The sequence below is a fragment of the Lagopus leucura genome, unplaced genomic scaffold, assembly GCF_019238085.1.
Source record: "Lagopus leucura isolate 7727_CA_CO unplaced genomic scaffold, USGS_WTPT01 Super-Scaffold_100030, whole genome shotgun sequence".
NCBI classification, from domain to species: domain Eukaryota; kingdom Metazoa; phylum Chordata; class Aves; order Galliformes; family Phasianidae; genus Lagopus; species Lagopus leucura.
In genome coordinates this window covers 6011856-6036909 of record NW_024962281.1, presented here as the reverse complement: position 1 = coordinate 6036909, position 25054 = coordinate 6011856, and the positions used below count along the sequence as shown (strand labels likewise).

General features: G+C 41.5%; 1 protein-coding gene across 3 annotated transcripts in view; it reads right to left on the bottom strand.

Annotated features, from left to right (window-relative positions):
- The window catches only part of GALNT10 (polypeptide N-acetylgalactosaminyltransferase 10), an 83288-nt gene that overhangs the window by 18602 nt on the left and 39632 nt on the right, over nt 1-25054 (bottom strand). For all 3 annotated transcript variants that reach the window (XM_042881491.1, XM_042881492.1, XM_042881493.1), the window contains exons 2-6: nt 23468-23570; nt 22533-22671; nt 18679-18845; nt 2657-2842; nt 629-812 (exon numbers count right to left, since the gene is read on the bottom strand). In XM_042881491.1, the coding sequence (XP_042737425.1) occupies nt 629-812; nt 2657-2842; nt 18679-18845; nt 22533-22671; nt 23468-23570 (779 nt within the window). The remainder of the gene's footprint in view (nt 1-628; nt 813-2656; nt 2843-18678; nt 18846-22532; nt 22672-23467; nt 23571-25054) is intronic.

The window sequence follows — 25054 nt, the reverse complement described above, 5'->3', positions numbered from 1 at the left end:
GACAGAACCTCTCCCAGAGGGACCCACATGCTGCACTTGTGGTGTTCTCTGACTCAGTAATATGATCAAGTCATTGAGAATGGCCTCAAAAGGTGTTTGTGTTGTGGTTGTTTTTTTTTTGCTGCAGAAGTAAAAAGGACAGCAGAACTGTCTCAATGTTGGCAAGCACAGCAACAGCAGAACATAACTTGATCACAGATTTACTTCTGCAATGCACTGCAATCATCAAAATTGCTGTAATTATTCTGCTAGGTTTTCTTCTCCCCCCACCTGGGAATGACATATAAGCTGCCACCAGTTTGTTGTTTTTGGCAGAGCACTAGGGATACTAAGTTATGTTTGAAAGATCTCAGTAATAAATGACCACATTAAATGTTATACATCACAGTTTCAAATGAAATGTTAACTTCTGCTGGAATTAAGGTGGCAAAAAATAGCAATGAAAAGGAGAGTGTTCACAGCTACTACACAATGCGTTTCTTTTAAATCAGCAAAGCAAACAGCTGCCAAAAAGCAAGTAGCTCACAATCAGCTTCTGGCTTCCAGTACACCGAGGTGTAAACCAGCCCTGTGACAGGGTGTTGTGTTGTTCAGCCAGCTCTGAGCACACTGCATTTCAGTCACTTACTCAAATGGATCACTGGGATCGAGTTTCTGTAACTCAGGAGGAATAGGGATCCTCTTGTAATACATCTCCCAGTCAAATGCACCTCGCATTGCATCTCCAGCCTGAGTCTCATATCCAAAGTGGTCATGATCAATAACATCAATCATGGGACAAACGATAGTCTTGCGGTTTCGGGCAATGCGATCTGAAGATTGGAGAAACATGTTAGAAAACCTGCACCAGTTGGTTCTTTGACCATGAAAGCATAGAAAAAAACATCAAAATATGCAGTCCAGATACAGCTTCTCTCCCTTTCTCTGTTTCATTCTCTTTTGAGCAGGTACTTCAATTTATATGAATTTATCTGGTGTTTCTGAGATAATCGAGATATCCAAGGTAAAACTATTCAGATAAAAGCATCCTATTGAGGACATCAATCCGAAGCAGAATAGAAAGACACAGCTGCACCACCACAGACACTTCAACCATCAGGTTCAAAAAACAACAATCCTGTAATTGCTTAGTTAGCGGTCCTCATTTTAACGAGCGACCGCAAGGTGAACCCTTCTGCACTGATTCCAACGGAGGGCAATAACCCATTGTGCCACCTCGTTTTAATTGCTGTGCCAGAATCTGTCAGGAAGTGATCCAGACTAATGGCATAAGTGCTCTCAGCAGGCTCCAGAAATGCAACGCACCTCCTCCCCTCTGCCTTTTCTTCCAATCAAATCATAGACGACAGGATTAATTCCTGCATAAACATCTGGAACTTCTTAAATACTTTATTACCAAGGAGGTCTCCTGTTGGAAGTTAACTTTCACAGCAGAGGCGACAAACGGTGTTTCGGCTTCCAATGAACGTCAAACAGAAATCCTTACTATGCTTTAAAACTATAGCACACCACACATGTTCTCATTTAAATGGCATTTGAACTAATCCTGTGCTCCCTCTCTCAGGCTCAAAAAGCTGCAAATGCTTTACACTGTTGTGAAAGTAACATTATTATCATCCAACAGTCCTGCTGACAAGTCTGACTTCTTTGTTAAACCTCAAAGAGCTGTGACAGGTCACTTGCCAAAGGGTTGTAAAGAGTTTGGTACTCCGTAGGGCAAAGTTTCTTCTTTCATACAGCATTGTATCTGACAGCTAAAGTGAACTGGGTACTGTGAGACACCCACCCTAAATAACATGGGTAGAGCAGCAGATACAACTGGGAATTCTGAATCTATAGGAGGGCACAGACTACAGAAAACACAGCCATCCAAAACAAGCACAAAATCCAGATGGCATCATCCCACCCAGCTGAGCGCTGCAAAAACAAACAAAAAAGGGAACTTGCCACTTAAACAGAGACCTCCTCAAGAAGCACCTGGCTAAAGGTGGTGCTGACCAGAGGCACAGAAGGCACTGTCCTTGCAATTAGTCATCCTTGGAAAGAACTGGCATTGTAAAAGTGATGCTTCCTCCTTAAAGATGAAGCACTGCCTTGGAAAGGACTAATCATTTCCACAAATACATACCAGCAGCCATTACTCAGAAGAAGTATTTTCCACAGGCTTACAGACTATGAAGTTGAATACAGTTTTGCAGGAGAAAAAAAAAATGGAAGCTACTTAAAAACTGTATATAAAGATCTTTTCTGAAGCACAAAGCAATTACTTTCTGCAAGCTGCTGAGTGACCACGTAATAGTTTACTCTTCTAACAAGCTGTAAGTTATTTAATACTTCACTTAGTGAGGAAACAAAAGAAGAATATGATCTTTGCTCTTTAATTAATCAAAGCTTATTACAGTGCCATTGTACAGCCTAGCACAGAAAAAAATCTTGTGGTGAAGGTTGCAGGTTGCCAACGCTTTTCTTTAGTCTTGCGGTTAAGTGTTGTTGGGTTTTCTTTCCCCTCCTTTAAAGCTATTTCATGTTCTTTTTGTTCACTTACTCTCAGCACAAGGAGCCAGCAGCAGGTGGAAATAAAATACACTCAGCACTGATATATGTCACCACCTCTACAGCCGTTCAGCCATGTACAACACGACACCTCCATGCATACCTAACAGAGGTGGCAGCCAGTTCACGTTGGCCTCGCAATGGGAATCCAAGAAGGTGATAACATCTCCTATGGCTACAGAGGCTCCCAGCATCCGAGTTCTTATCAGCCCTTCCCTCTTCTTGGTTCGGAGGATTCTTACATTTGGGAACTGGGCCATATAATCTTCCAGGCGTTTCTTCAGGTGTTCTGTATGAAAAATGAGAAAATAAAACACAAATAAATTCTTTAAAATGCAGTTCCTTTCTTTACCAGAAAGGTAAAGGTATTACCTTTGGAAATAGGTTCTGAATGCTTAACAAATGCACTAATAGGAAAGAAGAAATAAGAATACTTTGGTTGAAATCTGAGGTTTAAACATAACTTCATAATCAAGACTTCTGAAGATGCTCTCAAACTTCAGGAGTAATTAAAAAAAAAACAACAAGGAAGAACAAGAAGATGGAGGAGTGCAGGGTGAAAAAAGAAGCAGCAGAGAAAGGGAAAAAGGAATAAGAAGCCAGCAAACCTCTAACAGAACTCTATCAGAACAGACTGCAAGGAGTCACGGGCATTCTGCAGAAAAACATACTGAAGCCTAAAGAGATGCAGAACAATTCACTTTTAGGAGTAAACTGCACTCGGTGCTTTTAAATTGTGTTTGGTTTCTTCAGAGCACAAGACATGACCACTCATTTATGCTTACATAAAAAAGAGCCAAAGCCCAGCCAGGTACCCTGCAAGGCAGGCACAGCCTCCCTGTATATTTGGATGGCTACAGAAAATGCTTATCAGAGATATGTGCATTTAAATATGGGAATATTTATGTTACTGAATAGAGACTGGAGCCACGTTTGAAATTGTGCACACGCTTGCGGTCACCATGAATAACAAGAATTCAAACAGGAAAACTGCAGAGAAAGATGACTGAGTGATCAAAACAATGGGCAGCTTGTTTAGATGCAAGAAAGCCTGGTTTACAAAAAGGCTGAGGGCACACAGCTGTCTTTACATCAAAGAGCAAAACACCAAAGAAAACCCTAAAAATAGGCTCAGAGCTGATGCTGGCCTGCTTGCTAATGGGGGGATCTTAGCAGCTGAAGTCCTGACTTACTTGACAGCAAAGCCCATTCCCTGTATACACGTTGTACTACCTGCTGCCATCCAGTGCTGATCAAGGATTTGAGCCTCTTTCAGCCAGTCCATTCTATCCAAGCAATTAACTAACCTTACATCTCACACACTAAATGGAAGCCATCGTTCACATCCAAATAACCCCACAGGTTTATTTGCCTTGACCACAGAGAACACAGCAGCATATTCTTGACTCCTAGCTGTGCTGAGGTGCAGCACGTTGTCCATGCAATGTGCATGCAGTGCTCCTCTGCTTCCAAGCAGGCACGGAAAGGCAGGGGCTGAAAAGGCAGATGGGGTGAAAGCGCTCTTCATCAGTGTGCCAGGGAAGCCCAGTAGTGGAACAGCTCCTCAGAAAGAGCAAAAGGGTAAATTAACGTCACCAAGTCTCGAGCTCTCCTGCATGGTGCTGACCCACTAATTATGCTTTAGGGCTTTATCTACTGGGGGAAGAAAACAGGCAAAATCCCTGTGCCTGCCATATGTTCTGCACATTCCCTTTGAAGTAATCATCACCTGCCTTCAGTGAAAGATAACCCAAACCGACTTCTTTGCTTTGGAGCTTTCCTCACAAGCTCTTTACCTTTTTCAAAGCTTTATTTAAATTTCCCCAGGATTTTTTGCTCACAAATGCATTTTAGTGTTTTGCCTGACAAATCTAATTGTCCCACAAAATCTGCATAGGTTTGCCTGCTCAGTAAAGCCCTGCCGTACTTTTTGCTGGCTGGCACACCTTTCCTTCACCCTTTTCAAGTCTTTTCTGAATATGACTTTGAAAGCAACCAGAAATTTTGTCCACTCAATTACAGGTTTGTCAAATAAGAGGTTTCTGTAGAGACGAGATCCATTATTACTGCAGCTGTCCTCCTCACGAGGTAGTGGATAGACTTGAAAGGCAGAAAGAAAAAAAGGGGGGAGAAAAAGAAGAAGAAAAGGCCACCACCACTGTTCTCTAACATCACAGAACATCCTTTGCCATTGTTAGCTTATCACAAAAGAGAAAAATAGCCCTGACTTCACGCATAACCCAGCAAAGCTGGAGCTATGAGGTATGACTTAGTAAATCCACCCAAGACAAGTTCAGTAAAAGAGTGGCTGCTGGTGTTCATTGTAAGAGAAGGCAATGGTCACACAGCGGATTCGAGCTGGTTCCCCTCCCTGTAACCACAGACACAGCAACATTTGCAAGATCAGATCCCACTTTTAGTACTTTTCTAAACCAGACCTACAAGGCACGGGAAAGTCTTAAAAAAAAACCCCACAGCTCCAAAACAGTGGAAAATATTTATCTGCTTATTAACGTATCTACTTTCCCTTAGTGAAGTGTGACAGACTTTCAAGCAATTTCGCAAACAAACAAACAAAAAAACCCACAACAAAACATAGTTTTCAAAGGCAAGGTTTCCTCATTTCTTTCCCCCCCCCCACTCTACTCTTCTCCCCGCGTGGCCTTTGTGAGCCCTGATGGAAGATGTTTGTTTCATCCTTTTACAAATACTATTACAATTAAGTCAGTTTTTGCTTTTAAAAGAAAATCTCACAAAACAAACAAGTGGCATTAACTACTACAAAATTTTATGAGCCTTTAAAAAATGTATTATGGCATCTTGTCACACTGAGTAATTTTTATTACGAGAGCAATTTTCTTTAATGAAAGTTGTTAGGTGAGCTGGATGGAATCCAATGGCTGTGCCTATTCTGGGCAAAGTGATACAGCCTAAACACATAAATGAAAGTAAGTTTATCTGTAGATTAAAAACTAGGCTGATAGCTTAATAACACACTTTGCAATAAACTTGATATACAGCATATACATTAACAGTACCAGGCAAGAACTACTTCAACTACCATCAGCCAAGAAATATTGCTGCCTTTATTTTGAACTGTAAATATAACTCTGTGCTAAGAGATGCTTCAACAGTAAGAAGGGGGACAAGGCCAGAGGAGCCCAAGGATTCTTTTTGATAGCTTAGAGGGGTAAATACATAACAAACAGGGCAACTGAAGACATGCATCTGCAGCACAGGACCAGCTGAAGTGGCACTGAAGTCCCAGGCTCCACAGGATTAAATTGTTCAAATAAAGCAAATTGATACATGTCTTGATATGTCCTCTCACTGCAAACCATGCAGCCTGTCTCTGTGCAGCACACCTGGTTCCTCCCCACTGCTTTTGCTTCTCAGTGGCTCAGTTCACATTCTCATAGATGCTTGTACAAAACCACCAATAGGTTTGTAGTTCACTTTGACTTGCTTAGTCTTGGACCACAGTTATATTCCCACAAACATCACTGAAATGATTCAACAGTCCTCAAGTTTATGCATTTTAACATCATCTTGCCCTCAAGTTAAACAACTATTTCTACGAGAGAGGCAGGCCACTGTACTGCCACAGATAACAGAGGAAGTCTCACCTCTTTTCTGTCCTTTCTGCTCTCTCAAATCACACTGCAGGACCCAAAACACCTGCTTAGAAGCAATTGCATATGGGATGCTTACCCTCCCTACAGACAGCCACAAACCCCACTGCTTTATGCAGCTGTCCCTCACTGGGCAGACTGGATGCACATGGCACAGGGAGGTTGTGGATGCCCCGTCCTTGGACGTGTTTAAGGCCAGGTTGGACGGGGTCCTGGGCAACCTGATCTGAATGTGTATGTTTGGTGGCCCTGCTAGGCAGGGGGGTTGGAACTACATGATCCTTGAGGTCCCTTCCAACCTGGGTGATTCTGTGATTCTGTGATGCACATGGCACAGGAGGGAAAAACTAACTGGAGGATCTGCAGAGCTTCCTTTTAGCCAAACAGGGCTGGTTCTTCTCTCCTGGAGGTTATTCTGGATAGTTTCCAAACACCAGAAGCGTAACCGTTTGCCTGGCGTTTGTTTACTGGTTATCCCATCCCTACCCCCTCCAGGCAGACGCGTTCGTTTAAGATTACAAATGAGCCCATTCATCTTTTCTTAGATACTTGGGCCTAACGTGCTGTTTAACAATTTAGGAATGAATTATACTTCCTCCCAAATCTATCACACTGTGCAAGCCAGGCCTCCCCAGAATAGAAAGCTCTACATCATTGAAATTAACTTTTCTCCCTGTTTTGGTACAGATGAGTAATCCTTTCAAGTAGCAAAATGTGCTGTTATCCAAACAGGCAGCACTTACACTGGTTTTAATTTTCCTTCAATGTTTTCAACCTCTGATCAGTGAAGTTTGGGAGGATAATAAACATTTAATAAATTACACTGTGAAAATCAGTCCCAATAATAGCAACTGATTAAGCTGATCACAGCCTTCTGAGCAGAATCTTCTTACAAGCAAAGAAGAAAAGGCCTGGGAAGAGAACAAATTAATATCTGTTGCTTGCTTGATTACAGTTCTATGGTGGGCTGCCTTAAATGCCTGATAGCTGTGCAGAGCTGTGCAGCTTCACAGCCCCTCCTGCATCAGTGCTGGGGCTCAGCACTGAGGGAAACAGTTCTGAGCACAAAACACAAGAGCTGAAGCTGTAACACCTCACTTGCTAATACGTCTTTCCCAGGGGAAACAGTCAGCCGCTCTCATTAGTTTACTCTTCTCCTTTCCAACTTCATTAAATATGAATCAAAATTAAAGAACTCAGTTTTTTCTTTCCTCCTTTGTTGACTATATCTGATGTAAAGAGGTGATTTTGTGTCTCTAATTTCCTTGTTATTTGCTTTTGACATCAGAGAATATTTTGCTGACATACACACTAGATAGCTATATTTTTGGGCTACGTAGCTTTTGAGGCTGCTGAAACAGGAGCGAACTCTTTGCAGCACACTTAATATTCAGCTCAAGATAAATGTAGCCATGGTGATGAGCAGGAAGGGCAATACTGTCCCAAATGCTGCCTTTTAAGTGGGGAATCTGTGCCCTCAATCTTAATCAAAACCACTTCTTTGGCCTTATCTAGTTGCTTACCCAAGGGAACGTCCACATTCCTGCTCAGTGCTAATGTACTTTTACTACACTGATAAACACTGCACGGGCAGAGGAAAACGCTGAAAATCCCTAAGACAGGCCATCACACCACTGGCATCACCAGTCCCAGCAGAGGCTCATGTGTGCACCTCATACTGGTTTACAGTCCTACAAACAACGGATGCACAGGGAATGAGTGAAAGCAAGCTGCTGTGCTAGAGCTGCTTCTGCACCTGGGCAGCACGTCGGTGTACTTTCACTGTGGATAGTGATGTACAGAGTAAGGTATCATAACTAGGGCCTAACACCTATGACCAATACCAAAATAACACACCCAACTTGCCAACACATGGAGAGATGCATGCAGGCTGATGAAGCGTTAAGGCACTGCATGCTGAAACATTTTGGAACAAATCAAAGCTGTGAGATTAAAGTCTTAGAAGTTACTCAATTTTGCCAGGAAAAAAAAAACAAAACCAACACAAAAAGACAACAAATCAGCTGGTCCTCAGAGATTCAGCTCTGCCTTTATCAGCAACACTCATCTAAAGAAGTTCTTGGCCTGAAAGTATTTGCTGTGTGCAAAACAACAAAAAAAGGAAATTGCAGAAAGTGCAAGAATTCACAGAAAAATCTACCCTGGACTTCTGTCTGTTAGAGATGATGCTATTAGGTCAGAGATGCAACCCACTTGAAAGTTGTCTTGATTTGGTATGAAGGCATCCCTTCGGAGTCCAAAGCTTTGCTCTCAGGTATCTCTGTGAGGAAGGATAACAGAGAAGGCTAAAACGAACAGCACAGACCTACAAATGTTGTACTTCGGGGCAGCCAGACAGAATATTGAAAAACATAATCCTTCATTTCTACAATAACACTCATTAATAACAAACAATGACAAAGCGAAATGTTTGCGCTGCAATCTGTAAGCCAGAGAACAACAAATGAAATATCTGGCAAACAGAAGAAGTTAGCAATATGGCTGTGGGAAAAGTACACAAATATTTGACTTGCAGTAACAAACCCCCAGCATGTCAGATGTACAAACTCAACACTTCACTCTTTTCTTCCAGATCCCTTCTCCATCAGTTCCCAATGCTCTTGTTTACTTTATAGGCACCAAACGCAACTATTACAGTAAGTTGTTGACATCTGCCAGGAAGGTCAGTGTATCTATTAAATCCTGAAGCACAAATCCAGGGCTTCTCACAACTGTGCCGATACCACAGCTGAAACATCTCATGGAAAATAACCTCACACATTCATTTTAGGATGTGGATGACATATGGGAGAGGGGAGCACTGATAGCTGCTTGGCACTGCCCAACGTGGTGAACTACCACACTGCACATGCTTAGCTCACTGTTAACAAGGCCCTCCTGACACAAATAGATGTAAACAGGAGTGAAGATTGCATGCACTGTTTCTTCTTTGAAAACACAACGCTGCAACTGAAGCTATGTAGAGGAATATGTTTCAGACTATCCACTTTCATTTCTAAATTACAAAAGCACTATTTTCCAGTTTTCTCAAAGTGCAGAAGTTTCCCCTTCTATCAAAGTCCCTGTATCAGAACAGCTGCTTTGTCAACACACCCAAAATGCACACTTGAGTAGCAGAAACCACGATTACCAATAGTGGACATCACATACGAGCACTGGCAGAGGGTGTTCGAATCACATTTCTGATCAACTCCTGTAGAGAAGCAGCTGTAAAGCATTAAAATGCTGATCTGCACTGCTGCTGACATATCTAGATATTTTTGACTCCTAGGAGACGAGGACACAAACTTCAAGACATACTTCAAGGTGAGGAGAAGAGAGTTAAATCTGTTTTCCTGCAAACTTCCAACAGCAAACTACACACGCAGGGTTTTGTATCACTGAGCAGTGCAGTTAGATTTATTTAATGAGCTGTAATGGAAAGCCTGCTCCTCAATTATTTTTTTTCTAAACTTCAGTTTACCAGGCATCCTCCACTAACAATAATTAGCTCACAAAGAGGTCACACTCAACTGGACCCTTTCAATCTACCTCATCTTCTTTCCAGAAGGATCCTTCAGCAGCAGCAACTGATCTCAAAGCAATAAATACAAGAAGATGAAAAGTAAACTAGTTAGTTAATTTAGGCTGCCTCTTAAAAAGCTCAAGGAAACAACTACAAGGGGCTCTCAAGTTCTTTACAACTCTAGAGAATACGCTTTTAATACTCTCCAGCTACTGCTTAATGAACACCAGTTTTTTTATAGCCCTTTATGAAGTTACACACAAGAACAGAAATGGTGCTTAACAATATTAAAAATGATTATTCAAATATGAAAAAATTAGAAAACTGAATCCCATCCACATCTCACTGTGAATCCAAAGAAAGCTGTTACTCAGCACATCTGATGTATTGCACAGCCGCAATACATGGCCAGAAGTAGAGAATCAAAATTACTCTTTTTTTTTCATTAACAAAAATTGGCCATCTGCACCAGGCTTTATGCCACTCCTCTTGGTGCCCACCATCAAATAGAATACTGTGTAGCCCACAGACTCACTGCCATGGTACAACTGCTCTGCAGTGGTAGCTCTAATTCGCAGCAGTTTTGGTTACAAACATCACATGCAGGCTGTGGGTCACAACCACTCAGGAGCCCAAATCCTCTTTCTCTTTTAATGTTTTTGCCACTATCTCAATGAGTGCCATCCACAAACTCAAGTCACATCCCACCTGGAAAAATCACACAGGTATCAGTGACAGCCTTAGAACTTGGCCATGGCTGCTTACACTGTGATGCTCTGCACTGCTGTTAAACTACAGGACAAGTGACCATGCTCACACAACAAGCATCAGCAAGAAGCTGAGCAGATTTGTGATAAACCTTCTATTCCAATGAAAGAATGAAGTACATTTTTCCTCAGACTTCCAAGTCTCTACACTTATAAAGACCAACCTGCCACCACACACCCAAGGGGAGATTCTCACTAACAGCCATTTTCAAAGCCGTTATGAAAAACTAAGCAAATCTGAGATGATCTGCAGTGAATGCTAAGGGCAAGAACTTAATTTACAAAAATAATCCTTTCATAAGTTGTTTGAGACTATAGGTAATCACAACTTCTATTTAACTTCAACGAATCACTTAAGAAAAGGTTGTGGGAAATCAGTTGCCTAAGAAAAGTTTGTTGTTCCCCGCCTCCCCCTCAATACCTGAAGGTTAAAAGCTTTAAAAGAATCATATTCAAAATTCAGTAAGAAAAACTGTCACCACTTTGTCCTAAGCACAGTCACTATTTCAGAGATGTACTCACCAGATGCACTTTCGTGCATTTAAGAGGGAAAAAAAAAGACTTTTACAATGCATGTGCCTAAAGATGAAAAGATAATCTCTTTAGCTGCATAAATCCTTTCCTGTTCCATTTAAAGATCAAGAAGAATTCAGGTTTTAAACCCTTTCTTTTATTTCAGATGCTAAGAGCATGATTTCTTTCAATTAAAGCCTGGCAGATATGGTTAATGGAACAAGAGTTGTATTTGCTACATACCTGATGCTGCAGCAAATGACACGTTAATCACCCCTTGCCTGTTCCTTTCAATACGCTGTGCTTAGTGACTCATGCCCTTCAGACCAGCATGTGGCTCAGCCAAGTAGCCTTACCCACATTTGTTTTTCCATTCGGATTATCCCACATGGCCTCCCCCAGAATTACTCGAGCTGCAATATGAGGAGAGATTTAAAAAGTCACAGGGATTTATCTGTAAAAGGGGAAAAGGAGATTTGGCTGTGCCTGCCTCTGGCACTCGGGGAACAGATAAGCTCCCGAACTCCCAGTGGTAAACTTTCAAGCAAGCTGAAGAAAAGTGTGGGACAGCAACCCTACAAGTGGAAAGGACAGAATGGAAATAGATTTTGCTAGAGGTAAAAATAGATGGCGCTGCCAACAGGAAACACTCCTTGGACACCATTACTGGAAGCCCTAGAAGTCTTGTGCTGCTTTCCAGAGCTAAGCGGTGCCCACAGGCTGCATTCCAGACTCACAGCACCTAGAGGAGTCTTCCCAATGTAAAAACTGCAGTTCTAATACTTATTGCATAAAGTCCTGCTGCAATAAAACCTACAACTAAGCAAAAAGCAAGTAAGATGGGGACAGAAAAATAAAAAATGGATGAACAAAGACATCCAGGACTTCTAACCTGTTTTCAAAAAATAAAGCCAAAGGAAACAGGGCAGCGGTGGAAGAAAGACAAAACTGTAACCTGGAACCTCCCTAATGACCTCCCCCAGGGGAAAATAACACCCCATGCGTCCTGCTTATAAAGAAAATGTTCTCAAAACTAAATATGTCTACATGTGCACGCTACCTCCTAAAATACAGTGCTGTTTTTCTTTCTTTTTTTTTTTAAACCTGAAGTCCGAAGGTTGATTTTGAAAACATCATTGTCATTCTGCATTACACACATTAAATTCAGCTGAAATTGTTAATGCCTTTCAGTCCCAGGAGCAGATTTTGACTATTTACTGCAAGGAGGATGTTAAGCCTTTCTGCATTGCCACAGTACACACACGTATAGTGCTGTGAGGCAGACAGCCCAGAGCTGAGTTAACACTTCCAGAGCAATCCTGATGTTTGGAGACTGCAGTATTTTCAGTGCTGCCACATTCAACATCACTGCTGTATCAACACAGTGCTTTGCATATAATGTGTGCCTTAGAGATGACTGATGTGCAGTTCTCATCCTTCAACAAGGGACAACACTTGTTCTAAAACACTGTCATTTATACAAAAGCAGCCTTAAAAATGAGTAAGAACGAGCTGTCAGGCAATATGCAAATAACCAAATAGAAGAAAGTGATGCATATGAAATTTAAGCACTTAGTCACAATCGCTGATTTGTGTCAAGCTAGACTGTAAAATAAGATATATCCAAAGCACTTCTGAACCACCTGTGTGGTGTGCAGATTGTGTTCTACTCACAGCTAACCCCAAGTACACGCCAAGATGCTTCTTGTAACTGACATTCAGCAATTGTCACCACCTCCCAGCACACAGGGAGGATGACTCGAATAATTTAAGATTTTCAATTGCTACAAAGGGTGAAAAGGTACAAACATGACTGCTTTAATGTTAAAGGAAAGTCAGTTTGTACCAAATAATCATACTAATGCAGACCACGTCATCAATTCTCGGAGATGCTAGGCTCCCCTGTTGTGCCTTTTGGTGACTCAAGAAGGCAGCTGGGGCACACGGGCATATAATGTGTTTGAGCAGCCCATTCTGGTAGGTCTACTCTCCCAACACATTTGGGTTCCCTCACTTTGGAGATTTTCTTACCTATAAAAAAGGCGTATTGCTTGCAATGTTGCCTTTCACAATGTCCTAGTGGACAAATGGATGAAATATCATCATTCATTTGTCATCACTGAACATCTTCATCCATGACCTCAATAAAAGAACTGTATGAAGCCTGTGAGGTTTTGCAGGTGATACAAACTTGGGAGGCATGGTCGATGCACCACTCAAAGAAATTTTGACAGGCTAGAGAAACTGCAAAGAGCAAGCCCATGAAGTTCAACAAACTGAAATGCCAATTCCCAAACACGGGGAGGAGTAACCTCATGTGTTGACCGGGGACTGGAAAGCAGCTGTGTAGAAAAAGACCTGGGAGACCTTGGGCACAAACTGGAAGACAGGAAATACAGATACTGCTTAAATAAGATTTCCAACCTGATGCTTGTGGCTTCTTATTCTTAATTTTTTTTTTTTCCCCCCACAAAGTTACCATAAGATCAACTGAACAGTAGAAGAGGTTCCCCAGAGAGATTATAGAGTCTCTGTCCCTGGAGATTTTCGAAACGTAAGAGCTTGAACAATCTGCTGCAGGTGAGCACCGGGAGGCAGATGAGATGATCTCTAGGTGGTGTTTCCAACCTCAATTACTCTGCGATTCTGTAAGTGTCCCAGTCTAGCCTCCATCTCAAAGCCACCTCTTCTCCAAAACAGTCACGAGAGAGGACGGTTTCACTTCAGCCTTTCACCCAGTGGTAGTGTTATACCTGACGTTCTTGTGCAGCAGAGAGCTACTAAATATGTATCAGGTGCAAAGCAGAAGAACATTTAGACAAGAATCCTGCAAAGACAAAATTCGCCATCCTCTGCCCTTTGTTCTTTTTGCTGAAGGCTGTTCATTCATGTAGTGAGAGACAAGGGCAGCTCTACATTTGCAAGCTGCAAGGATTAGATGGGAGATCAACAACCCATTTTGCACAAGGCAGACACTTGAGATGAACAGCTTGATTTCTCACAACCACAGATTCAGATTGTTCACCTAGGAACTGAAGCAGCCCCTGAGGCATCACAAACTGCCTGCCTGGTATTCATTGCCCACTAGCAATAATAAAAGGCTACAGTCGATACAAACTGACCTGCATTTCAACTTCTCTTTCCCTCCTCCCATTGCTATGATATAATGGAACTCACACGCCACTCAACAGCATTATAATTAAATAATCAAAATCAAACAAGTTTCACATCTGACAATCCCCAGGAGAATGCCGATATACATACAAAAAGCATTTTAGTTTACTTCGAGCAATTCTGGTAACAACAAGCTCAGAGGGATATAATTAGTACCCTGCAAGACAGCGTATGAAAAGCCTTCATTTAACTGTGCTCAACACTAAAGAATAGTTTTAGAAATGAAATGCGAAGCCACAAATCCACACAGGACTGCCACAGCTAACCATTTTTATGATCCAGAATTCTAGTAATAATTTATATGTATTGCATTTCTGGTTTCTACTTATCCAGAAGGGTGCATCCTGAACCAGCTGAGGTCAGTCCGTGGGTCTTTAGCAGTTCTCAGCAGGATGCAGAAAGAGGCAGACAATGTCAGGCAGGCTCATTCTTCCTCTCCAAAAATAGCTACTGAATTGGTGCCTCCCTCTGTTCAATATAACCCGTACTCTTTTCCACATTTAAACCTTCCCATTGCTTTGAAATGCTTATGGTCAGAAGAATGAACTCCTTATGTCCCCACAAAGTTTGTGTGGAAGAAAAGTACATGCTATTATAGCAGCCTTGTTGGGAATGCTAAATTCCTATCAGAGACTAATAGGAGAAAGTAGATATACACCCAGAACATTTCCTCTGCTGTGACCAACGGCACACGCTAGAAAGCAGCTTCTTATTGAACCAACCCAGCCAGATTATGAAGACAAGGGTCTGTCTAACCTAACAGGAGTGATGTGCTAAAGAACTGCTGGAGACAGCAATGGCTTGCTGCTCAAAGCAGGCTGGGTGCCACTGCAGCACTGCATCAGAATCATAGAACCGTAGCATCATTAAGGTTGGAAAAGACCACTAAGACCATCATCAACCATCATTAGACTGATCCCACAGACAGCCAGACCTTCCCAGAGCAACGTGGCTGATATGGGATTCAGCTTTAAGTTTGAAATAAGACCAGATTTTGATCACTGTGTAAGAGACATCCAAAAATAATGCCATACAGTAAGTTGCTCCAGCACATTCAGCTTTCTCAAACAGAAAGCAAAGGAAATATTTCAAAAACACAATTGGGTAAGCTTTGGTTGCTTGCTGTTAAGATTTGCTGTCATCAGGGCCGTCTTCTGGCTGAAAAATGTTTATTGTTAAAAGTCGCAGAGTTGTGTCTCAAGCAAATCAAGAAATAAATGGCTGTTGACACTTCCAGAAGATGATTCATCTGCCCAAGAACTCCAGTAATGAAAGCTGTGCAGCTGCCTTTCAGGTATGCTGCAGAACACAGCATCCACCAACTAACCCAGAAATCCATCTTCACTCTCCTGTCACTTTATTAGCTGACTTCTCAACTCTCTTCATAACCAAACCAAAAATTTCTTGCTTGAAAACTGATAAAAAAAACCTTACAAAAGTAACATCAGTCAAAATCATGTGCTTAGAAGTCAGGTTTCCATATCTGTTCTTTAGCTATTATTAGTTAAGTCCTCTTTACTCTTCTGGTGAAATATCCCCCATGTTTGAGAGCTGATCAGATGCATAGATGAAAGATGCTGATGGACTGGTACTACATAGTCCAGTGTGGTACAACACAACACTGCACAACACAACACTGCTCTGCAACAGCGGAACAGGAGAGTGACACCATCAGCAGGGCCTCAAGGGCAGATGGGCAAAATCCAGTGCAAAATCCAGTGTGTTTAACCCAACACAGGTGAGCCACGAGAAATGCCAGTGAGAAGAATATGGTTTCCTAGCTGGAGATAGCCAGGTTTTTGGGGGTTAGTCTTTTAAAGAGTTATTAAGGTGCTAGGTCTCTTTATACAGCCCTCAAGTGAAAGGGCACCAGGAGGTACAGCACTGAGCATCAGATATTTCATCTTGTTGGGTTTATCTCTCGATAAAAAAATGATTAAGGTTTTTTTTCTTTTCATTTTCTGCTATTCACTGGAGTTCATTATGACTGTTTACTGATCTCTTTGGGAAGAAGCTGACATTTACTGTTCTTACTATTGCCTCTCTGATCTCCATCAGGCTCCTAGCTATCACCGTGCTCAACAACGGTTCTATAATTTTTGAACAAAGACTGTTACAAATCTGTGGGAAAACCAACTGAAAGAGAAGCACAGCATTCCACTCTGCAGACAATGCAGCAGAGCAACCATTTGAGATTTTCAAAGAAAACTGAGAAATCTCTCCTCACTATTAACTGCTCACCGATTCTGTGGCACAGCAGTGATGGTATCATCTGCTCAGAGATGTGGTCTTTATTCTCTGCCCAATTTAATCAGGAGATAAATAACCAGAATGGTGGTCTAACAGTCCAAATCCAAGAATGCGGCCTTCCTCGAATACACAATAGGTGAAGTAAAAGATTTCCTGGAGCAGTTCAGTTTGAGGTGTTAAATTATCTATTCTCAGGCCATGGGTTAAAGAAAGGTGATTATTTTTTTTGAAACACTTACCATGGATAAATTAAAAACAAATTTATAACCAGTAACCTTTCAAATCAAGGTAATGCATTTAGGATTTAGCACTCTTGCCTCTTGAAGACTGAGGAGCTATTTAAACTCCAGGAGGAATGTGGGAAAGCAACAGCGGTGCAGCTAGGGGAGAACACTGCCTGCTGGAAAAGGAGAAGCAGCCAGCAGGAAACGCCACAGTGCAGATACAGACTGACAGCAGGGAAGGAAAAATGTTTCATCCTAACCAGTAATTGTCCCAACATGGCCAGATCAACTGAGCTAGCAGGAAAACATTGGTTTCAGAAAGGTTTTTATTAGCATGCTGTCTGTGTCTCGTTCTCTTCCCTTTACAATTCACCTCACTGTCCAACACCAGCAGTCTTTTGTACCCATCTGTAAATAGCTGCTGCACAAATTAATCTCAGCCATTTCTTTGTATGAAAGATGGATGACTGATGGAGAGGAGCTAGCAGAGGCAGGTGGAACAGAGCAAAGGCAAGCTGGACAAACAGCACGTGTGCAGTCTGATGGGGAGAGAAACGAGAGAGCCAGAGAAGTGCTCTGTCAGCTGGTCAGATGGGCACTTCTAGAGAACAAGGAAAACAGATGCACAGGAAAACAGATTTCACTACTTCCACTCGTCCCATAAGAAACGTGTTTGTACAACTCTGGTGTGGTTACAGCATGAGCTTTACTAATTTGCTTCTAGACCAAGTAGCAATAAAGAGACCTTGTTGGGAGGGTATTCTTCCCCCAGCTTAGTTTGAAAATCCTCTGAAGAAATACTTAATTCATACAACTGATTGATTTGTTCAAATCAGCATGCCTTACTTACAAACTAATTAGAGATATACTTTAGAACAAATACTGTAGCTATCGGGCAGTGCTTATTTCGCAGTCAATATAGGTCAGAACACAAAATACTCACTAGCTTGTTTCCAAGCTCATTTTAGGAATTTCCTACATGTCCAAATTTTGAAGCTGTATCCTTTAGCGTCCCTATAGAGTTCTTTTTGATTAGTTGCATAATCTCAGGAGCAGGACTCAAGCTCTGCAGTCTGTAAAGAATCTAAACAGTCGTAGTAATTTTAATGGAGAAAACAGATTTGCTGGATCTGACCGTAATCCTCTAAAAATCACTGTACCCTCTTTAACACAGGAGGACCAGCTGCTTCACAGGGCTTCCAAATTCCATGTGCTCTCAAACAAGCAGTGTCTACAGGACAGACATTCATTCCTCCCGTTTGATTGCTTTTTTCCCCCTCTTTAGCAGGAGTGCACACTGCATGTGTTTTGCTTTAATATATAAATTAATTTAATTTAAATCACGCAGCACATAAATGGTTCAGAGAAAAAAAGATATCTTGCCTTTCTACTGCAGATTAAATACATCCAGCAACTACATGTATACACCGCTATGACAATTAACAATGGTTCTTCCATCTATGGTAATTTCTCATGCCAGAGATGATATGTGTTCACACTGAATCCAATCCAAAACAAATGCTCTTTTCTTGACAGTACTCTCCCTGTTTCGCACTGCATGTCAGCAAGGGAAAGCAGTCAAGGCTTTGGATGCTGCAGATTTACTTTCCAGAGGCACAATACTTGGGGAAAAAAAGCCAGGAATCTCAGATAGTCCAAGGTAGAGACCTCTTATCCAGGCTTCTTTCATTTTCTGAGTCTAGAAGAAAGTGCAAGATCTGAGGAGTGAGCTGTTTCCCTTCAGTCCTTGTTTCTGATTTGCTTGCTTAATTGTCTGGTTCCTTCATACTGTCCAAAATGCAGGACAGCCCATGCCAGGAGTTAAAACAGTACAAACTGAACTTGAGACACGATTTTTTTGCTGAACTTTTGGACTTTCAGTTATATCGGAGCAAGATTTACCTGAGCTCCACTGTTGGCAAGGAAGAAAGCACTCAGTTACCTTAAGCACACAAATATTTGCAAGTTCATTGATCCCTTTGGCAGATAAGCATAGGCAGATAATAATAGATGGAGATGTTACATGCAAATCGTCATACCTCTGTCACTGAAGTCATCCACCAGCACTATCTCTGCTATCAGCTCAGGAGGGGAGCGGTTCAGAACGCTGTGCACTGTCCGGAGCAGGGAGGACCATCCTTCATTGTGGAATGGAATTATCACGCTGGTGTTTGGCAGCTTCTCCAGGTACAGCTTATTCTTGCAGCTGGATACAGAATAAGGTCAGGAGGCAGTGCCAAAAAACACTAGCACTTCCATATTAATCACCATCAGGCAACTCAGTTCATCCTCTATTCCCCAGAACGATGCAGGGTGCCTGAAAAAGGACTTCTTCGAGACAAAGTTGACCTGTTCCAGTTTGCCTTGCCAAAAAAAAACCCATTCCTTATGAAATAGTGACTTTTAATGGCCAGTAAGTGATATTTAGCAATTCAGAAAGTCAAAGAGATCTGTTAAGTACTGAAACTGCTTTTAAAGGAAATTCCCATTATAGCCTAAGGTACAGCATTCTGCAATACTTCTTTTTCCAGTTCTCACACCTCCAAGATCATTAGGAAGAGGATTTTCTGAAGTCATTCCAGAAGTTGAATGCATCTGTTTTAAGCTCTCTTAATACACAGGTTTAGCATACTTAATCCCAGATTTCAGGGAAGTAAATAATTCTAATCACACATATAGCCATCATCCAAAAATTTCAAATGGAACGTAAAGAAAGTAAGGATCTTGTCTAACAGCACCTTCCCTAAAGAGCTGTAGAAATAGAAAACATTATGAACAATAGATGGAAGAGACAGGATAATCACAAGAAAAGAACTGCTCGATAAATAAACCTACTTCCCTCGTAACAGATCGATCTCCAACTTCGACACAAGGCTTCCTTTGTCATCCTGGGTAAATTATTCAAATGCTATTTTTCTTAAGTAGCCAGTCTTGTTTTAGCAGTTCTAATTTGACACTCAGCGTTAGCAAATCAAAGCAAGAAAGTTGGCCTTTGAATCCAAAGCACTGCAGGATTTGGATAGGGCCAGAGATTCAGGTCTAAAGGGTCCCCACAGACCCCTTGGCTTTATGGGCACTGCCCCAGACCATTAGTCTCCCTTAACACTGAAACAGGAATAATGCTGCCTCATCCTGTGGGTGTGTTTTCAAGATAGCCCCATGAAAAACATCCAGACAACAGTATTAAGTACAGAGTTTATTCTCCTGCAGGTGTGGCCCTCAGAGTGGAGTCTGAACTTTGCTGAACAGGTGAGGTACAAGGCCATTTGATGAACAACTGCAGTTAAAATTACCCCACATGTTCAGTGCAAAACAGACAGTGCTGAGAGCACGAACTGAGATTTTTAGCACTTAAATGGTAATGCTAGCATGGTGGCTAGCAGTAAAGGGAGGCCATGCTCTATTCCCTGCCCTGCCACAGCACCGCCTGTTGCACAGCATGCACTACAGCTTTGCAGACCAGGCTTTTAGCACACGCATAGCAGAGCACTTGCATGCAGGCAATCCCCTCCCCATTCCAGGAAGGGCAGATAGGAACAAAAGCAGCTCTGGCAGTGGAAGCTTTCTCCTGGGTGCCTTTCCCAGGGAATGGAGAAGGATACACCTATGTTACACAAACTCAGTAAATCTGTGGTTACAGGAAGCGACTGTGATGCCTGCATGAAAGGACAGTAGCTTATTATGGGTCTAATGAATTGTCTTGGGGAGCTGCCAAGAGCTTGCAGGCTACGGCTGCAATGCACAGATTCAGTATGCAAAATAAAGCTGCATGGACTGCTTTCATGCAGCCCCTGGCAATGCAATCAACCTTCTTCGGAGGTAGCTGCTAGCTATAATTTTGTGACAACATGAAACAAGGTCCCCCAGTTCTCTTCTAACCCTTCCTGAACTGCAATTCTCATTCTCCAACTTTAGCAAGTAGAAACTTTATCTATGAAGTTTAACTATTAAAGAGTTTCTCTCAAGCTATCATATCCACAACTGTTTTTACAAAACCTGCAAAATTAGTACTGAATATTAAAAACCCCAAAGGCACTGAAGGGAAACATTATTGCCCCAGTTCACCTTGTGCTTATATTCTCCTCTATCTGCAGGCACATTTCTGAACTTCAAAGTTTCCATTTTTTCCTACCAAACATAAAAAGGAAGGTAAAATAAGTGCTCTGCAGCACAGCTCGTGTCTTTCTATAGCGTTCTTTATGGACTTTACCTCAGCTAAACTTCATAATAAATTGCCCTCATCAAGCTCCCAAATAATATGAAACAAAACGTTTCAAGTGTATCTTTTTTTAATGGGCAGGGAATAAACAAACCTTCTCAGCTGTGAATTCCTTTACTGCAGATCTCCATTAAATGCAACCCCATTCCCTGCCCAGCTAATCCTAGCATCCATTACATACATGCTGTTTATCCTCATCTTGAGACCTCTGCAATTATAACTCACCACACGGGGGGAAAGGATGTGTCAAACATCAAGCAGAACCAGCTGCAGCAGTGTCATTAATCACAGCTTAAGTTGTTGGTGACTCAGACACTTCACTTATTAATTTTAACTGGGGACTACAGTCAGAAGTCTCAGATTTTAAAAAAGTTTTAATAGCAGAATTAGCAATGAGGAATCAGCAACTCTGTGAAGCGCTGGGGAACATTAATTAATTTATTAATCTTCAGGTGAGGAAATACTGCATTGTCTACAGCTTAAATCCTCAGAACCATGGCAGCCCCCTTAAATGGCAGCCAGACACAGCTTAGGTTAGCAATCTCAAACTATTTCCCAGAATTTGAATATAAGCTGACCAAAAGCATCTTCATCTGATCAATCCGTATGTTTGAACATTTCAGCTGCGTGCCTGAAGCGTTCATGGAGTTATGCTTGCTCCTCCGGTCTGTGGGCATGCATTGAGAAAGGTCAAGCTGCAGGATTTGCTTGGTTCACTGCGACAGCTGAAGAGGTGATCTCTTGAATGCCCTAATGAATTTTAAAACCTTATTTTTGGAAATGGTACTTCATGAGTAAAGCAGATGTCGAATTCAGGTTGCTGAATTCAAAACTAGCTTTCATCCACACATCTAACGAGGCTTTCTGATTAAAAAGTGTGCACAGTTTAAAATACATCTCAGCTTCGCATCAACAAGGATTAAACAGGTGATCTCAAAGGTCAGTATTCAACTAGAACTGCTTTATACAAACTCTGGTTAAGTTTTATGAGGAAGATATGTACAAAAATTAACGTCCTTTCTTCACTGGTAGTTGAGTAGAGCTACTCAGGTCTTGTTTTGCTCCTAAAAATTTCATGGTTATTTCCAGCTACTGGCAAATGTAAGAACCACACAGAGTTTACTGACAAAGCCATCATCCAACTACATTTAGGGCATTTGTCAAACAAGTCAGACATCTACATCAGTTTCTGCTGCAGAGAGAAACAGTTCTGTCTTATTAGTTGCTAAAAATTGTTGGCCATGTCAGTAGACTCAGGAACTAAGCTGTCATGTTAGAAGAGATGAACATGGAAGTAGATGCACCCTATTTAAGTTCAAGGTTCCTTCAGTGCAGGGCTGCAAGTTTTTGGTAATGTTTAGTATTTTGGAATTGTAAGAGATCTCATCTGCTTTACGGGCCTGCTCTCAATGATCTCTAGAAGTCCCTTCCAACCCCTACAACTCTGTGATTCTGTGATTTTTATTTATTTTTACTATTTTTAAACTGATTTGTCACCCCCATTTCCCACTGCAATTACTGTTCTTTATGAATGAGACAGCAGTGCCAACAGCACCCTGGCCGTGAAAGGCTTGTGCTGGACACACAAAACTACATAAAAGCCCAGCACACTGCAGACGTGGTAAATTAGGGCTTGTAAACTTTCACCTCTGGAAATGCAAACTGTATACTCACTTTGGATGTCTGATGTCTGGAAGGGAACGATTCAGAGAAATCTTATCGCTCACGAAGATATTAAAGCCATTTTCCCTGTATGCCTGGTCCACTCGCTCTGCATCAGTCATCGGGTAAGGTTTTCCCTGTTCTCCATTTCCTATAGACAGACAAAGTAAACACACACTGTTACTATTAATTGGCATTTAACAGGCTACAGGCTAACCCGTGTATCAAAAGGACAGCAGTTATCTTAGAGCCCTTTGAAAATTTCTCCCTTAGTTTTGTGCTGTATGCCATATTCAGCACTGGGTTAACCTCAGCTGTGCAAAACCGTACAAGTTAAAGTCTTCCTTCCGGGATCAGAAACAGATGAAGGGGCTACAGCAACGCCAGGAAGGATCTTCAGAGTATTTCTTTTTTTTCCACAGCAGGAAGAATACATATGGTTTAAATACCTCATCAGTGTTGCTTTTTTTTCACCACAGATGGATGTGTATATTTAACAAAGCTGAGTTCTTGTACAGAGGAGGCAGAGCCCTTGCAGACATCAGTGTAAGGATGTAACATACAAAATGGACCCTTTTATAAGATAGAAGATAAAACCCAGAATTACAGAATAAAAGTTGAATGTTATGATCTACAGCATTTTCCTCACCCCTTTTCTCTTCTGAATATCCCAGGTTTGGAATCCCATGATTTTTAGTCAGCTTTTAAAAATCAATTCTGCACTTATTCTAAAAACGCCAGGATGTTACTAACATCCTTTCACCTCATAATGATTATTTTGGAGTTGGTGGAGAAGGCTTTAACTGAGATTAACCAACGATAACTGCTGCATCATGCCAACATCATCTCAACTCTGAAGTTCAACATACCAATCCGCACTCAGTCTAGCAAATAAAATCCAATTAATTTATGATTTGTATTAAAATATTTATAGTGATCTTACATACCCACGCGCTCAAGGTCCCTCCTTATAGCTTCCTTATTATGCCAGTCCTTTTTCCTTTGTCCGTCCCCCAAGTAAAGGTCTTTCTTTTGTCTCATGTGCAGTGCCTTTTAAAGAGAAGACTGGATATATTACAAAACCACAAAAACCAATGAAAACCTTCTATTAACAGCCTCTCCCTTCCTGTAAGGGGAAACTATGGATCTCCCTTGAGGTCAGACTTGAAGCAAATCATTTTTAACCCAAATGGGAAGATGGAGAAAGCAAGCTTTGCATGCCTCAGAACAGTACTTTATCTATAGCTGTTAAGCAGGTGTTTTTTTTTTCTGGTGCACTATCATGTATGCAGACCAGTATTCTTAATCAGAGAATCTATTAAAAACTCCCATTTTCATTCCGAAAACATCTAATACATCTTACTTCCTATTTAATTAACAATAAAGCTTTAATGGGTGACCTATTGCAGGATCATTATTAATGAGCACACGACTATACCTGAATAAAATCAAAATAAGATTTAAAAGGTCATTTATTAGGACTCTTGCTGCTCAACTTAAAAGCAAATTTTACACGAGGCATGAGCCTGAGCTAAAAGCAATTAGAGCTGCTCTTTTCATGATGTTGTTCCTGAAATTCAAAAGCAATGGGTGTTTTGGGAACGAGTTGGCAAATGAAAAATGGGGTGAATTCAGAACCAAGCAGATGACTGTGTGTGGAAAGAAAAATCACAATCTCTCTCTAAGACAGACATCCCAAACCAAGGGAAATATATGCATGTTGAATAGAGTTTAAGGCTAAAAAAAGAAAATCTCTAAGAATGGGTTTTCAATTACATTACAATATGCTGCTAAGTACAGATACAAGTCATTTGTAGCATCTTTTCTGAGGAAGTAGTTACATAAAACTGTTGGGTCTTTGTGTTTGGTTATTTTTTTACCTTTAAAATACTCTGGAACTGCAAAGTAAGCTCCACACATTACAACTTCCCAGAAAGAAAAAGCGAGAGCCAGGCACTGCTCACAGGCATAAGGATGCAGGTCTCCCTCTAACAGATCAATCCAACTAAACCACCATCCGTCCAAGCAGCAGTTGGCACAGTAACCTTGCAGGGCTATCAGATGTCTTTGGCATTTAATGCACAGATTTCATTTGCTTTCAGAGTTAAATTGCAAACTACTTCTATGTCTAAGTTTCTCATGGGAAAGTAGGGTGTCTGGACATCTCCTTTCTGTTTCAAGGTGTAAGGCTTCAGACACACAGAGCTCACCTCATTGCAGTCTGACTGCTGAGCTCTGAGGAGCCCTGCTGTGGAAGCTTAATGGATTATCCCCATAGGAGCACCCCTTCCCATGGTTGCTAGCACTTCTTCCACTCCAGCTCAGCACTTCGTGTATTAGCTTACAAAACCACCAGTGAAGACAGCTTTAAGGTAAGATTTCAGCATAAACTACAGAGGCTGAACACAGGTGTCTGCTCTGTTCTGGGTACTTCTTTATGGGTGGTAATTCTTAGCAGAGGAAGTGCACCAACAGCATGAGCTGTGCTGACAGTATCATCAGACTAAGGGTAATAAATGAGAGGTCTATGAGTA